Source organism: Amblyomma mixtum, chromosome 5, assembly GCF_055824585.1.
Source record: "Amblyomma mixtum isolate Tamu chromosome 5, ASM5582458v1, whole genome shotgun sequence".
NCBI lineage: Eukaryota > Metazoa > Arthropoda > Arachnida > Ixodida > Ixodidae > Amblyomma > Amblyomma mixtum.
Window position 1 is genome coordinate 47,969,838 of NC_143016.1, and position 16,749 is coordinate 47,986,586.

At 47.4% G+C, this 16,749-nt stretch overlaps 1 protein-coding gene across 1 annotated transcript in view; it reads left to right on the forward strand.

Annotated features, from left to right (window-relative positions):
- The first annotated feature begins 7,622 nt into the window (after window positions 1-7,622).
- LOC149342023 (acetylcholinesterase-1-like) overlaps window positions 7,623-16,749 on the forward strand; it is a 15,991-nt gene continuing 6,864 nt past the window's right edge. Inside the window, exon 1 of the mRNA XM_089546725.1 lies at window positions 7,623-9,142. Coding sequence (XP_089402851.1) covers window positions 7,623-9,142 — 1,520 coding nt within the window. The remainder of the gene's footprint in view (window positions 9,143-16,749) is intronic.

Sequence of the window (16,749 nt, forward strand, 5' to 3'; positions counted from 1 at the left end):
TTGTCAGTTTCCGCGAGGAGCATGCGCCGATGGCCCCGAAGAGCCAGGTACGGGCGCACACGTGTCTCTGCAAAGACGCAGTTGTTGGGTGCCCGCGTAAGTGGATCACGGTAGTGGAACGCGGATTGCACTGTACCCAAACTCTCTACCGAATACTCTCCGCATTAATGCCATATCTTTCCTAGAACCATGTATTCCGACTCTTTTCCAGATGACTCTTAAAATGCACGATGTGGTATTATGGCAAAGGGTGCAGTAAAGACGAATGCTTCTTTTTCTAATCCTTATTTGAAGTGTATGACTTGGATCGACAGAGCTGGATCAGGAAGACAGCTTCAATTCCAGCACGAAGCTGAAAATATCGCTCGAAGGAGTCCCATTAGTAAGTGACGTGGACCCGTTATCATCACGTCGCAGGCAAGCGCCTTAACTAGCCCCCTGTGATAGCATGCTAGCAGGTGAAATGCGTGAGAATCCTGGCTTCCCGCCGTTGCCTTAGCGCGGCCGCTGCCCGCGTTCCGCGTTGTTCTACTCTTTCCTTACTGCTCTGGACAGAAACGGCCAGGTAGAAGATTGCCACTGACCAGACCGTCCAAGTCATGGAACTCTATGAACGTGTAGTGAAGTGGGGTCGCGCACTCTAAACATGAATATGTCTATATGGGAGTAAAAATGGAGTAAGCTGTCCTCTGGCGCACTCTCTTTAACAAAAGGGAGTGTGCTAGAGGACAGCTTATACTCCCTTTTTACTCCTTTCTGTTTAGAGTGTGCGAGAACCCAGGGACCTGCGTACCCCAGATCCCATGGTCAAATAAAGCTGTTCTAGCGTTCTCCTCCAAAGCAGCGTAACGTGTGTACACTATAGCTTATATAGCTTACGCTGTAGTGTACGCTATAGTGTAGTATAGTACGCTATAGTGTACGCTATAGTACGCTAAAGGCGTTCGCCGGCGTTTGCCGTTCGGACCAAGACCTACTGAACTACAGACCTGCACACTTAGCCCTTCTCCAGCGCGCATGTTCTAGTTCATGCCTTTTGCCGCTAGGGTAGAAACATTACGGGCGGCGTGGCGCTAATATATGCCTGTTGAGAAAATGGCCTCCTCCATCATTTTATTTCAAACAACGCAGTTTTGTCGTTTGTCCACGTAATCATTATCATCCATTTATCTATGCTAGGCACGGTGGTGCTGACAAAAAGAAAGCGGATAAAAAGGAAGACGTTTTTTATACTCTTCCAGAGCGAAAAAAGTCGTTATTATGGATATTTTTAATGCTGATGTTGAGATAGCAGAGGAAGACGAAACAAATGTATTAAATATCTTGCTCAAATTGGCAAACGATGATGATGATGATAGCAGACGAACAGGTCAACCGAGCGCCCTCAACGGCCAATAAGCTAACGAAAGTTGGCGCACGCTGCTCCATAGGACCCCGCCATATGTGCAGGTCTGTAGTTCAGTAGGTCTTGGTTCGGACCAGTGCATATTCGAACTCGCCAACACGGAGTCCTCTGACATGCAACGGCTCGAGCCTGCCTAGTGGGGCTAAGCGACAGGCGTACCTTGCGTTGATTGCCCACTCTCTCTTGCAAACGGCCCAACGGTCGTCACGAGAGATATCCCAGCACTGCCGCGGGGCCGTCTCTAGCAGCGGCATGCTAGCAGCGAGCGCGTATTGCACTTGTCGCTTCGTGCGCGCAGCGCAGCTTGCTCCTCGCGCGCGCCCGGGATAGGTGACTGTTGAGTTTGTGCAGCCCTGGAGGACGACGTCAATAAACTTCTCCTTTCTGAACTTGGAGGCCTGTTTCGTTGCGGCGAGTCGCTCTCCTTCCTGCGGAGCTTGAGTGCGCCGCAGCGCTGCCCCAGGTTGCGTGTGGTGACGGCTGACCACCGCCCTTGTCTCGCGCGAAACCCGAACCGCGGTAGTTGAAGGCGTGTGCCCAATGAGAAACCCACAAATGCAATGGACTGCGAAGGCACGACAATAGCTTTAGGGACATTTTTTAGGAGCATTTGCCGCTTCGTTCTTCAGTTTTATCAGAGACTCGCATGCTCGACCGAGAAATCGGAACTGCTGAGAGTCTGGAGAGGCAAGCAAAACTGGACCGTCCCAACCAACGAGGACCTAAAACTCAACGTCTACCTAGAAGGGACGCCCATACCCGAAAAGACAACAATAAGAATTTTGGGCTTGTGGGTTCAATCCAACTAGCGCAGTACTCACACTTTTACCCTACTGAAAGCAACAACGCTACAAGTCGCATGCATGATCACCCGCATCACCAACAGGCGACATGGCATACGTGAAGAGGACACACTAAAACTAGTAAGAAGCCTAGTAGTTAGTCGAATCATGTACAGCCTACCCTACCAGTGCCTCAACAAAAACGAAATACAACAAGCGAATGCCCTGCTACACAAAGCGTATAAGACAGCGCTCCGACTACCACGCAACACGTCTACAGAAAAACTCATGGCCCTGGGATTACATAACACATTTGAGGAGCTACGAGAGGCGCAGCTTGAGTCGCAAAAACTCAGGCTGTTGCAAACAACGACAGGAAGAGCGCTCCTGCAGAGGCTCGGATACCGCGAGCAGATGCGAGAAATGTCGAGGACGGCAACGATCCCCGACGAGCTTCGCAAGACCCTCAAGGTAGCGCCAATACCAAAAAACATGGATCCCAACCTCCATCGAGGCAGAAGAGAAGCGAGGGCCGAATTCATCGAGAGAACATACGCTCCTCAAGCCACGACCGTGTATGCAGACGCGTCTTGGAGAGGAGGAGATACCAAAATCGCTGTAGCGGCGGTGGTCGATTCGTCTTTACGCGAAATGACCAGCGCGTCTCTTCGAGGCTGCACAGCTGCAGAGTCCGAGGAAGTAGCCGTTGCTCTAGCGGTGACGGAAGGCTATAGAACCGGGCGGTCACTAACAATACTCACGGACTCTCAAACAGCCTGCCGAAATTACATGAATGGCAGGATAGGTCGTCACGCGCACCGTATACTCCTCGCAGCGAGCGACAGAATTAAAAACTAGGAAGAACAAAACGACAAAATCCGACACAAAATTGTGTGGGTACAGGGGCACACGGGGGTGGCAGGGAACCGAGAGGACGACAGGATAGCTCGAGGATACATTACTTTCCGAGCATCCGACGAGACTGCGGAACTCGCGCCAGCACCCAGGGAATACTCGGCCATACTACAAAACTATAGAGGCAGAAGAATGCGATATCCCCCACCGCACAAATCTCTCAGCAAAGAGGAAGCTGTCACTTGGAGACAATTACAAACAGACTCTTTCCCAAACCTACATATACTAAACAAAATGCACCCTACGATATACACGAACAAATGTCCCTGGTGCGACGAAAAACTATACTCTATACCACATCACATGGGCCTGCCAAAGCATAGACGTGGTCCCCAAAATACAAAACCCGATGCGGAGCAGTGGGAGACTCTGCTGTCCAGCGACCGCTGTGAAGACCAACAAGCTAGGTCTGGTACAGCGAGCTCAACGGGCGGCAGTGGCCAGTGGAGCCCTGGACTGAGGGCAACCGACCACTGATTAGAGGCGGACGACTTCGACAGAGAAGGCTCCTGGGGGTAGAACCAAGACGTCTCTCAAGATGCCCCCAAACCGCAGGAAAAACCATTAGTGTAAATAAAGTTTTCCCTTCCTTCAGTTTTATCCGACTGACCCCCCCCTCCTTGCGCCTATAGCTCGCTCCGTTTTGCAACATTTAAAATCCATGATCAAGAGGAAGATGTGCGGAATCAGCCCTTACCTTCAATAATATTTTGTAGGAGCAAGAACCTCTCACTGTGAGACGGTTGTACGGAAGTTCGATGCTTGTATTCAATTGAATTAGGATCTTGGCTCTATCGTACATTAATACACGGCTGTCTAGCGAATGTCTGCAATCTAAGCGCATCGGAAACATCGATGTTTGGCATTTGCTACTGCACACATTTCATCTTCGTAACCGCTAAGAGTGGCAAAACTGCAAGAAACGCTGTAATCGGATACAACCCAACAACCAGGATGAAAACACTCCTCGAAGGAGGCCCTTCAGCCAACGGCGTCGACCGAATGTCCTGACGCAGCGGTTAATCATATTTCGTGGAGGACAGCGAAACTGCGTTTAGCGGGCAGCGAGGAGCCATCAGCTGACTGCGCTTGCGATATTTACAAAGCGAGGAATATGCGCAAGCGCCCCAATAACAAGAATGCGCAAGCGTTTGCTTACCTACCGCTGCATGTCGGAAGAAAGGTGGGCAGCTACTTAAGTGCTGGGTCTTCCAGCGAGGAAGGCAAGCGTAATTTGTCCGCACATGCATTCCCGCTTGCACTGAGAGACAAAAGAAGTCCTCTACGCTGTCGATGTTAGGGTGAGCTAGGTCCCGTATCAACAGGTAAGCCTTGCGTTTCTGTGGACGCGAGCAGCGTTTTCTCTTATTTCTTTTTGGTTTTTTTTTCTTCTCCTGCAAGCATGCAGACGCATCGCAGCGAAAAATGAAAAACAAGCGCAACATTTAGGAAAAGCGCACTGAGAAAGGACGAGTACCATCGTGTGGTGGTGTTCGTCTCTTCTCTGGTCTTCGTCATAGTACACGCGTATGTTGCGCTGTTTCCGTTTTTCGTTGCCATGAATCAACAGTCAGCCCGATCAGCCACGCTCGCAGTCAAACTCATCCTGCCTGGCTGGCACCGGAGAGCAGCGCTGCTGCAAATGATACCACTGAACTTCCGGTAGTGTGAGCGCTCTCAGCTGAGCTTTAAGGACTACTTTCGTTTCCTGTAACGTTTTCCTGTCATAGTTCTACTTTTTTTTGCTCGTATTCTGTATTAGGTGTTTTGTAGTCACTTAAAAACAAGAATTTTCAGACTGGAGCGCCGCGGTGGCTCAGTGGTAAGGCGCCCGTCTACCGAGCCGGAGTATCCGAGTTGGAACCCCACCGCGGCGGCTGCGTTTCGATGGAGGCGAAACGCAAGAGGCGCCCGTTTGCTGTGCGATGTCAGTGCACGTTAAAGATCCCCAGGTGGTCGAAATTATTCCGGAGACCTCCACTACGGCACCTCTTTCTCTCTTTCTTCTTTCACTCCTACCTTCCTCCCATCCCATACGGCACGGTTCAGGTGTCCGCCGAGATATGTGAGACAGATACTGCGCCATTTCCTTTCTTCAAAAACCAATTTAGCAATTTAGGAGCGCCTCCATGGACTGACATTCGCCGCTTTCTTCTTGAACAGTATCCGGCTGCAGTTTGTAATTTTCCTGCATGCATACTACTATCTATAGGTTGAGGTCGATAGAAGACCTCGCCCTCACCACTATGTAGCATGGGTGATGGATAAAATCTAATTAGAGGTAAAGGAAAGGGTCATAGTGCCAAGAGAATGAAAGAAATCGGTTTAGGCAAAGATAGAAAGGGTAAACGGTTCAGGAGATTAATGCAGGAAGGAGAGGTAAAGCTAGGCTTTTCGCTAGATTTCCCACGAAAGTCCAATAACGTATTGTTTTTCTTCTTTCTTACTCCTTTTTCCACCTCTTCGGTTGTCGAAGTCATCGCCATCGTTTATGCGTACAATGTCTTACACCACAGGTAAGTTTACTAAATGTAAGGTAGGCCTTGGTTAATCGTCAATGTTTGCTGCCTACACTAGGAAATGCTCTTTGCGCCAGAGGTTCTTGCTTGGTTTTCTTGATTTTTAGATTCTTGCCGCTTCTTCTGCGCCAGTACGTAGTATCCTGTACCTTATCTTGAAATGTGATATAGTCGAACACAACTCAAGAACGAAGCTGCAAACACCCCTCCAAAAATGCCCTCCAGCCAATGGCGTCAATCGGTTATCGTGACGTCGCGGTTAATCAGCTTAATCCGTGGTTAATACCTTTGAAACTGCAAATCTTCGCGATGTCATGCTATTAGGTACAACGGCTTTAAAAAACTATAGCTACCTAAATTTATTTGCTCATTTTCTTCTGTGTAAAGATGCATAAGGCAACAGAATAGATTGATGGCTGCGTGGTATTCGCCTATGGCCGCTAAATTAATGTAGAATTGAATTCCTTCTGTCACGCTGTTTCGATTTTGTCTTCACCGACCGAACGATGGCAAGGACCAAGGTTTCCGTCGGTGGCTACTTTGCGCCAAACTGGCTGCTTTTCGACCCCTCCTGGCGACGAAAATGTAAGATTTGCTCCCTGGCTAGTTTCTGACTACCTAGAACTTTTATAGGCACATTTACTTGATATTTTTTTAGTAATCACATACACAATAGCAAGCAAACATTCCCAGAATGATAATTAATCATGGTCGTTATTTAGCCGTTATTATTTCAACGTTTGAGATTAACAAGGAAAGTATATACGCCGAATTGGACAAAAATCTGAGCAGGGAGCAAGGGGTCGTCCAAAGGAAATTGCAATCAAATACTTATATCAACCCGATCAAATTCATCTATATGTTTCCGAATTCTTATGATTCCGCATGGCGCCTTCGGCGGTGTTTTGTCTAACTTATTCCACATGGTATGGGCATTCCAGAACAATCCAGATATTCCTAGAATCAATAGCCCAACAACTGAGGACTGGGACGCGGCGCTGTCGACAGCGGCCCCACCTAACTAACCTCGATTTATTCAGAGCATTAAGCATTTTTCTCACTCACTCAAAAATGTCCCATTATTTCCGAGTTCTACTGTCGTGGTGGCCGATGCGCGCGCGCGCCCTCCTCACCGCCGTGGATGCACGGTGCGCATCGAGGCAACCGAATCCATGCGCTAAGGTGCGACCATTTACGTAGCGCTAGGACACGCAATGCACAACACCGGCCAGAAAACACTGAGGCATAAGAAAAAACTGCAATATAACCGCTAATGGGACCGTTGTAGTCATTACAGCTCTTGAAGCAGACCGGCTTAAGCGTTGTAACGAATTCAAGCTACATGTCAGTGATTACGCGTATATTGCTGTTCTTTTCATGCCTCATGTGACCTAAACACACCTTACACGTCACAAACATCGTGGTCATAACCGTATCGTTCGGTTGGCAGAACCGATACAACATCAAGAAGAAATTCAATTATATATTATTTACCAATAGTAGAGGAATACCACGGAGTGATCCATGTATATTAATGTATAAGGCATCATTTGTAACAATTGTATTATTTGTTCTTGAGTTGTATCCGGCTATAGCACACTATACGCGACATTGCGACACACTTAAATGTCATTTTCGTAATCCAAGGTTGGCTATTCCGGAAAACTTCAACTATATTATATTGCGCAGGCAGACAGCTCATTATGTTCTTTGTATCGTAGGCTGAGGGCAACAGTGGAGATGAATCTGGCACTGATTAATAGCGCCCTTCATTGGTGATCAGTCGCCCGCGAAGGTAACTTTTTTCAGACCCATTAGTAACGCCAACATCAGCGTGCTGAGAACCAGTGAATGAATAGGTCTGAGAGATTTGGTTGCAAGATACAAATCTCAAAGCTCTGACCTCCTCAGTAAAGCCATTGTTTTGCAGGATATAGAAAACGGCGGAGAGTCACCATATAAGCAAAGAGACAAAGCTGCGCCGAGAGTTCGCGGCCAAGGATGCGGCAGGCAGCCATGGCTTCGGCAGTGCCAACAGGACTTCTCGTGCTGTACGTCGGCGCTGCCATTGTATCGACGGAAAGGTACATCACGACAGAAACGCTCAACGGCCACGTGAGGGGAGTCATCGAGGACGTGGACGGTGTGGACGTGGCAAGGTACCTGGGCATTCCATACGCGCAACCCCCGGTGGGAGATTTGCGCTTCCGGAAGCCAGTGCCCATGGGATCATGGCGTCCTGCGACTTTAGACGCGCTGAAGTTTGGAAACCCTTGCTCCCAGGCCAATGGATCTTTCCCACCAGTACCATGGCTGGTAAGAAGAGACCTAGTCAGGGAAGACTGTCTCTACCTGAACGTCTGGAGCCCTCTGGGGCGATCTAAGCAGCTAGGAGTCCTCTTCTTGATTCACGGTGGAGGTTACAGGACTGGCACTGCGTCTGACGTCCTCTACGATAGCAAGACGTTGGCGGCGGTGGGAGACATCGTCGTGGTCACGATCAACTTTAGAGTTGGTTCTTTTGGCTTTCTCTACACCGGTCCAGGGTCGTCCAGCGGTAACTACGCCCTCTGGGACCAGCACCTCTGCCTTCTGTGGGTTCGGCACAACATCGCTCAGTTCGGAGGCGACCCAGGGCGTGTAACCGTATACGGTGAAAGCTCCGGAGCCATCGGCATCGGTGCTCTTCTGGTAGCGCCTTGTAACGCCGGCCTCATTCACCGTGCCATCATGGCTAGCGGGAGCAACTATTGGCTGATACCTCCGCAAAATGTGGTGGGTCACGCTTACGCCGACCGCGTCGCCAGCTATGTTGGCTGCCTGGATGCTTCGAAACCGTCGTCAAAGACTCATCCGCAGCAGGTCGTCGAGTGTCTCCGCAGGGTGCCCGTCGACAAGATTATAGATGCGGAGGAAACACAGTTCTCTGTGGAGCTGGTAAATTTCACACCGTCCCACGGAGATGACTACCTACCGCTGCCGGAGATCGAGGCCATATCGCGGGGCTTGTTTATTCCGCTGGAGAGCATATTGGCCGGGGTCATGGCGGACGAAGGTGGCATGTTCGTGTACTTCCGAGGGCCTTCTTTCGCCGGCATGACGTCGGGTCCCAGGCTGACGAAGCAAGAGGCGGCGGGGTTCGCGGCGAAACACTACTTGTACTTTTTGCCCACGGCGACGCAGTCCATGGTCACGGGCCATTACCTGCGCCGTGTGCCCGGCGCCACGGACTGGACCGGGAACCTGAATGCCCTGAAGGACACGCTGGGAGACTTGGTCATGGTATGCCCGACAAGGTTCTACGCCGAGACCTTCGCCAAGACGAACAGGCCTACCTACTTTTATGTGTTTGACTACCGTCACGAAGGGAGCATGTGGCCGCCGTGGATGGGTGCCACGCACTTCGAGGACCTCCAGTTCGTGTTCGGCATGCCGTTCCGCTTCCCACACCTCTACTCCGACGCGGACCGGCAGCAGAGCAAAGCCAGCATGCAAATCGTTGCTTCCTATGTCAACACTGGGTACGTTCGGTTCCTGTTTCTTACCTTGCGGTCTTCGATGCAGAAATGCTTAGAGATTAAACTCCAAATTTTTCAGGGAAACACTTTTTCGCCAAGCACTTGCATGACTATCCCGGTCCAGGCTCGCTTGGATATGAATAGAGAGGTCCTGTGTCGTCACGTATAGGCATAATATAGGGAGTACTTACCGACGTCACAGCAGAAGGCCGGAGGCAGGCAGCAAAATTTCTGCGGAACAACTCAAATAATAGACGAGTAAGAAACACCTTACATTAAAACCCAAAACGTGATAAGGTCAACACTCCAGAACCGAACCAAATACCCTAACTTGACCGGCTGGGGTTGATTACAGACAAAAATGTTTCGGCTGACGATAAGGTGACCACTTCGCGAGGCAGCGTGTTGCAATCGGCTATCGTTATTCGGAAGAACGACAGCTTGTATGCAGTAGTTCTGCATTTGGGCACTACAATTGTTTTCTCCTTTTTGTGCCGAGTTTGTCTTGTTCTGTTTACTGCATATAAGTGTGAAAATCTAATCTGGTGTGATTATTGACGATGTCGAATAACGTTTTCAAGCGATGCATTTTGCGACGAGATTCCAAGGTGGGCAAACGTGCATAGCCCGTATATATGGCCGCGTAGGTAGGAATAAGGTAGTTTATCTCTGTTATCCAGCTGAGCTCGGGAGAAAATAAAAGAGTATGAGAAGAAGATAGCCCCGATAACACGCATGGCTTCTATGGGAGCTCCCGAAAGAAGAAGAGCAGATAAAAAGCCCACTAATCCGTCACCATTCGCAAGCGCAGTCGACCAGAATCCATTTTTTGCAGCAGTAGCAACCAGTGAGCGCTACTATCCGCGAGTGTGCCTCTAAATCTTTCTTTCTTTCTGCCTGAACTTCACTAAACGGGCAGTAGCAAGTGTCAAAGGTATGCTCTTCTGGCCGTAAACTCTCCTGCTCTATATGCAGGTTAATTCGAAACCTGTGTCAAGTTTCCTTTTTCTGTTTTTTTTTTTTGGGGGGGGGGGGGGGGTCGTCTGTTTGTAATTGTGTCATGCGGCTTTATGTCACGAGCACGTACAGATAAGAATATAGTCGGATATAGCTCAAAACCGAAGAGATAAATGCCCCTAAATGGAGGAGATTAACCACGATTTGAGTGGATTAACAGCGACGCCACAACAACCGACTGACGCCCTTGGCTGAAGCGCCCCCTTTGAGGGACATTCGCCACTTCATTCTTGAGTGGTATCCGACCATATAGTTTTCTAGAATTACAAACGGATTCTATCTATCTGTTCACGCCTGTTCTGTCGCAATTGTTCTTTTCATTTGAGAGTATAATTCCGTCTTATTCTTCGCTGCACCGAGAATCCAATAAGTAACAGGTGTGCACTGGCCTGTAATGTTCTGTAACGTTTAAAGTCAGGTAAATAGTCTGCAACTGTAAGGAAGAATGCCTGTTCGATTGAGAAAAAAAAATCAGGATGTGATCACTGTCACCAACCTAAATACATCCACTGCAGGACAAAGGCCTCTCTCTCTGGTAATCAGTTAGCCGTGTCCGACGCCTGGCCTATTCTCCCTATTGCCCGCAAATTTCCTCATCTCACTGCGCTGCCTACAATCTGTCATTCCCTGCAATCGTTCCTTCTCTCGGAATACACTCCGTTATCCTTAAGGACCATAGGTTATGTCTACTCCGGATTCCATGCCCGCATTCTTCGCAGTCTTGATTTAAGCTAGAACCCAAAGTCACTTTGTTCCCAAAGTCGCTGTGCTGTCTTCCTGTCTCCTGAGGTAAACCCCACAATTTTCCTTCTATAGCTCTGTGCGTTGTCGGCTTAATTTCAAGCCCTTTCTTTACTGTCCCTTCGTGTCCACGGTTTTTTATATGATTTCACAAAGTTAACTCATCTTTTTACTATAGCACTCAAGCACACACACACTCTCTTTCCATCACAATGATTCTCAAGCCATAAAAAAAGGGAAGAAAACGTGTGGATGTTTTGGAAGTTCAAAGAATTTGCATGGCCTTACGTGGTCTGCCAGTTTTGTTACGAGAAACCTGCTGGTTGTATACTTCTGTTGTCGCGCCATAAATCAGCCTAGGTGTCATGTTTATGAGAGGACCATCGCATATGCAGGCGTGACCATGGCGCAGTCCCCGACACAGCGGCACTAAAAACGTTACGACCGCCGTGAACTCTACACCTGGCCCTCGGCTCTTAAGCCAGACAAGTCGCCGAAGGCCTTGTTTTGGGGCCGAAGAACCTCGACGTCAAATAACAGCTCGTTCCTTCGGGTGAGAAAAACGAATGCTCCACTCGTTGAGAGAAAGCGTCTCGAGAATAGAAACCACGCGCACAGTTATGCACCCATCATTGTTTCCAGATCCTTTTGTTAGACCCTCCGCTCGAGACCGTTTGTTTGGCGCCGATGAAACGTACCAAACAGGGCCGTCCGAGCCCGGGCGGAGCCGCTCCCGCACGGAAAAGGTCGTGGAACTATTCCAGTGCCCACTTAACTCTTCCGATGTTATCGCGCTCGTGCGCGAACACACGTACGCTATGTAGCTTTCCTTATTTGCCTGGCAGATAAACAGCGCAAGGAAGTGGTCGCCGATATCAGATCTAATTATACATAATTACGTCATTATAACGAACAACCTGGCTTCGACATCGTGACAACGACAGTTGTGGCGTCGCAAAATTAGTTACTTTTACCTTGTCTATACAACGACGAACGCAGTCGCGGCCGTGTGCACGTCAGATCTGCGCCACAACTGGCGACGGTCATGGAGATTTTGGCCTGAGAGAAAAATTCTTTACTCAGGCACTTTTCTCTGCTAAGAGAACGAAATCGACACGAATTCGCAGCGCTGCTCCATGAAGTAACCTCTAATATTTTTAAGTGTCCTAAATACAACGCAAAGAAAATAGTGCTGAATTTTAAATAATTCTTTTTAAATAAGTGATCTGGGGCCGTATTCTATAAGCTGTCCATTTTGCATTATCCATTTAGCGTCCACTCGGGGCTTTGTCAGTGGTCACTCAGATATACCCACGTCTCTCAAGCGTCTGTGGCGAGCGACTCGGCCATTGGTTGGTTGGCTACCGGACCTCACTATTGGTTGTATATCGCAGCCAATGGCAGCCAGCGGTCAGGTCCGATCGCCTGCTGTTGACATGAGCGTTGCGATGCACCTTACCATTGGTTGCACATTGCATTCAATTTCAGCCAATGGTGAGGCGCGGTCGCCAACGACCCAATGGCGGGTCGCTTGCCACAGACGCTTCAAAGCCGCGGGTATATCTGAGCGACCACTGACAGAGGGCCGAGCTGACGCCAAATGAAGCATGCAATATAGACAGCTTATAGGATACGGTCCTGAAGTCTGAACAAAACTATTAGCATCTCCCATACCGAACCAAGATAGTCACATCAAGTTGCCCCGCATAAAGATCTAGCTCTTTTTCGTCCTGACTCGATACGCTTCTATAGCGTGCTATATTTATGGAAACAAGCCAAGAACGAAGAGGCAAGTGTCCCTCAATGTCCCCCGACCGATGGCGTCGACTGTCATGATGTCATGGTCAATGGCCTTGAACTTGCTAGCATGGCATAGCAAATGGCTAAGAAGTGAAATGCAAGCGACCGTAACGTCATGACAGTAGGTCGACGGCATTCGTTGGAAGACATCTTTTGGTGGGCATTTTTTTATTTAGTAATACTGCAGGCCAATACTTTGGCCCAAGCAGGAGGGGCATATCACAAACAAGAAAGCACAGAAAAGCGTATACAATGCAACATGAAATGAACATAATGCACAAAAAGAAGCACAAATGAGAACGTCAACATCACTAACTTGCACAAAAATGATTTTGCAATGCAGCCATGAAATCGTTAGACTGAAATACACTAATGGGAAGTGAATTCCAGTCGTTCACCGTTCGAGGGAAAAGACTGTGCTTGTAAGCGTTTGTTTTCACGAAGATCGGTGCAAGCAAATACTCATGACTGTGTCGTGTTCTCCTCGTAGAAGGCCGACATACAAAAGCTGGTAGCGTCATATTATTTTTTCCAGAAAGAGTGTTATGTAGTAGTACAGGACGATTAATTTTTCTGCGTATTTCGAGTGTCTGTATTCTATTTTGTAACATTATTGAGGACGGCGAATCCTTCCTGGCATATTTCCCGTGTATAAATCTCACTGCTTTTCTCTGTACTCGCTCAAGTTCTTTTGTGTCTTTCATGGTATGCGGGTCCCAGAGTTCGGAAGCATATTCTAACTTCGATCTCACTATTGCATTGTAGGCTAGCATTTTAGTCCTTACAGGCGCGTTTTTAAGCTATCTCGTTATGAACCACAATTTTTTTAGCGCAGCTGAGCAAACATCCGAGATATGAGTTGACCATGTAAGCTTATTGTTAAGGGTAACGCCAAGGTATTTGTATTTGTCGACTTCGAGGACAGTTCTATTTCCAAGTTGGTACGGAAAAATGCTAGCAGATTTTTTTCTTGTTAGGCGTAAAAGCACAGTTTTTTCCGCATTGAGCTCCATTCCCCAATTGGAACACCAGTCAGTAATTTCTGCAAGGCTTCTTTGCAACACGTAATGATCATCATGGGACACAATTTCCTTGAAGATAACACAATCATCCGCGTATAACCGAATGGACACATTACCAGGAATAACATCGATCAAGTCGTTAACATAAATTAAAAATAACAATGGTCCTAGCACACTGCCCTGAGGGACTCCTGAGGTGACCTGACGAGCACTGGAAGTACAATTTCTAATATCAAAAAACTGTTTTCTGTTTTTGAGATAAGCACATATCCATTGTATGATACCAAATGGGAGTCCAATTTTATCTAATTTATGCAATAGCTTTGCATGGGGGACTTCATCAAAAGCTTTGCTGAAGTCCAGAAAGAGCACATCTATTTGTCCAGATAAATCGAGTATGCGGGATAGCTCATGTACGGTTGTTACGAGTTGAGTTACAGTGGAGCGTCCTTTCCTGAAACCATGCTGAAAATTAAAGTCAAAAGAGCTACCACTGGGGCTAGTTGGAAATACATACTTGAAGGAATTGGTGGGCGCTAAAAACCACGAAAAAAGGACTAACACACAGGACGAAGCGCTTTCTAACAACTGTTTTAATCTCAAAAGGAACATGACTATATACACACATTTGACGTCTTATCATGCACAGAAGAGGGTGGAACGCACGCGCTGACAAGAATGAAAATTTAAAAAGGAAAACAGGTAAAAACTACGCGCACTTACAACAGCCGAAGATTGCTATTCTTGAGATAGGTTAATTCAGTTCCCCCTAACATCACCGAAGGGGAGCTGACGCATTGCTTATCCGGAGCAACGTGCATTGCGAAAGCTTCGATAATTTCTCTTTCCCGTCTGTTTTGAGCCCTACCTATTACCTTGGTGTTTTTTAGCAGTGGTATGCATTTACAGTGTGCACAATGAGGTGCCAGATTCCCGGATTTTGCAATTTGTTCACATAATCTTTCGTGTTCCCGGAGCCTCTTGTTAAGGCATCTGCCCGTTTGCCCAACGTTACTTTGCGGCATTGCAGAAAGCTTACTAAGAGAAGTTACTGGGTCCCACAAAACTAAGAAAACGAGCTACGAGGGACGCCCTGCCGTGATGCCGTATGTTCACAATATTTCCCACAGAATAAGGAGGACAGCCAACAAGTACGGAGTCCAGGTGGTTTTCTCAGCTCCCAATAAGCTCATTGGAATGTGTAAAAAGGTCAACGAGACTGAAGACCACAAAAAGAAGCCTGGGTGCAATATCAAACACGAAAACACCTATGTAAAGTGTGACGAAAGCGTCATTTACAGCATTCCGCTCAGCTGCCAACGAACTTACGTTGGGCAAACGGGCAGATGCCTTAACAAGAGGCTCCGGGAACACGAAAGATTATGTGAACAAATTGCAAAATCCGGGAATCTGGCACCTCATTGTGCACACTGTAAATGCATACCACTGCTAAAAAACACCAAGGTAATAGGTAGGGCTCAAAACAGACGGTAAAGAGAAATTATCAAAGCTTTCGCAATGCACGTTGCTCCGGATAAGCAATGCGTCAGCTCCCCTTCGGTGATGTTAGGGGGAGCTGAATTAACCTATCTCAAGAATAGCAATCTTCGGCTGTTGTAAGCGCGCGTAGTTTTTACCTGTTTTCCTTTCTTCATTTTCATTCTTGTCAGCGCGTGCGTTCCACCCTCTTCTGTGCATGATATGACGTCAAATGTGTGTATATAGTCATGCTCCTTTTGAGATTAAAACAGTTGTTAGAAAGCGCTTCGTCCCGTGTGTTAGTCCTTTTTCCGTGGTTTTTAGCGCTCACCAATTCCTTCAAGCATGCTGAAAAGGTGATAGTATGCTATGATCTTTCAGAAACTCTTGTATGAAACCAGCGACAATATGTTCCAATAGCTTACAACACGTGCTAGTAATAGATATAGGATGGTAATCTGGAACAGTTTGGCGGTCTCATTTCTTGTGTACCGGCACAACACGTGCTTTACTCCAGACTGATGGTATTGCGCCTAATTTTAAGGATAACTGAAAAAGATTAGAAATGAATTCAGATAATTGTTCAGAATATCGCCTCAAGAAAGCATTAGGAATGTTATCGGGCCCAGCTGACTTCTTAATATTTATATTTAGAAGCAATGCCAGGACACCTTCGCGACTGATTAAAATATGATCTACCGATGGGCTACTTGTACTGGAAAGGTCACACTGATCACGTTCTGTAAACACACTTTGAAAATATACATTGAAGTATTCATCAATGCAGTGCGCATCCTCTATTTCAATTCCGTTGACGTTAATGCTTTGTATCTGTTGTTTTCTCTGGCTTAGGTGCAGCCAAAACTTTTTAGGATCGCTATAAATAAATGCTTCAAGATTAAAGCTGTAGAACTCATCTCTAGCAGGGTGTCGAACCGGAACCGAACCTGAACCCGAAACCGGAACCGAACCCGAATTTTCACCCGGAACCGGAGCCGAACCGAACCCATATTTTTTTCGCCATCTTGGAACTGAACCCGAACCGGAACGATTCAAAGGAACCGTTCCGAACCGGTTCGGAGCTCGGTTCAGCCCCGCTTTTTTTTGCAACCCGGCACACTTCTTTTTTTTTCATACAAAATGAGATAGCCTAGCGCGTAGGTTTATCCATCCCAAGCTGTCTGTGCTGGAAAGTGGGAGAATGGCACCCAGTAGATGAGACGACAAAATTGAATGAAGTATGGCGTGTGGAAAGAAACCTAATCGACTCTTCTGTAATGTACTAGCGCCAATTCTAAAGCACTGTAAGTCAGGTTTATGTGAAATCTTGAGTTATTACTTCTCCTTTTCATGTTTGCGTATGATTTTAATCGAATTGTTAGCACTGATCTAAGTCAATAAAGGACTATAGACACCAAATTTTTCCTTGCGCATTTTCTTCTTTCAAACGATGATTTCGACATTGGTATACATGGAGCACCTCGTGATATTTGCCTACAGCCAATACATAATTTGTATTCGAATTTCTTCGTGACGTTGTTTTAGTTTCAT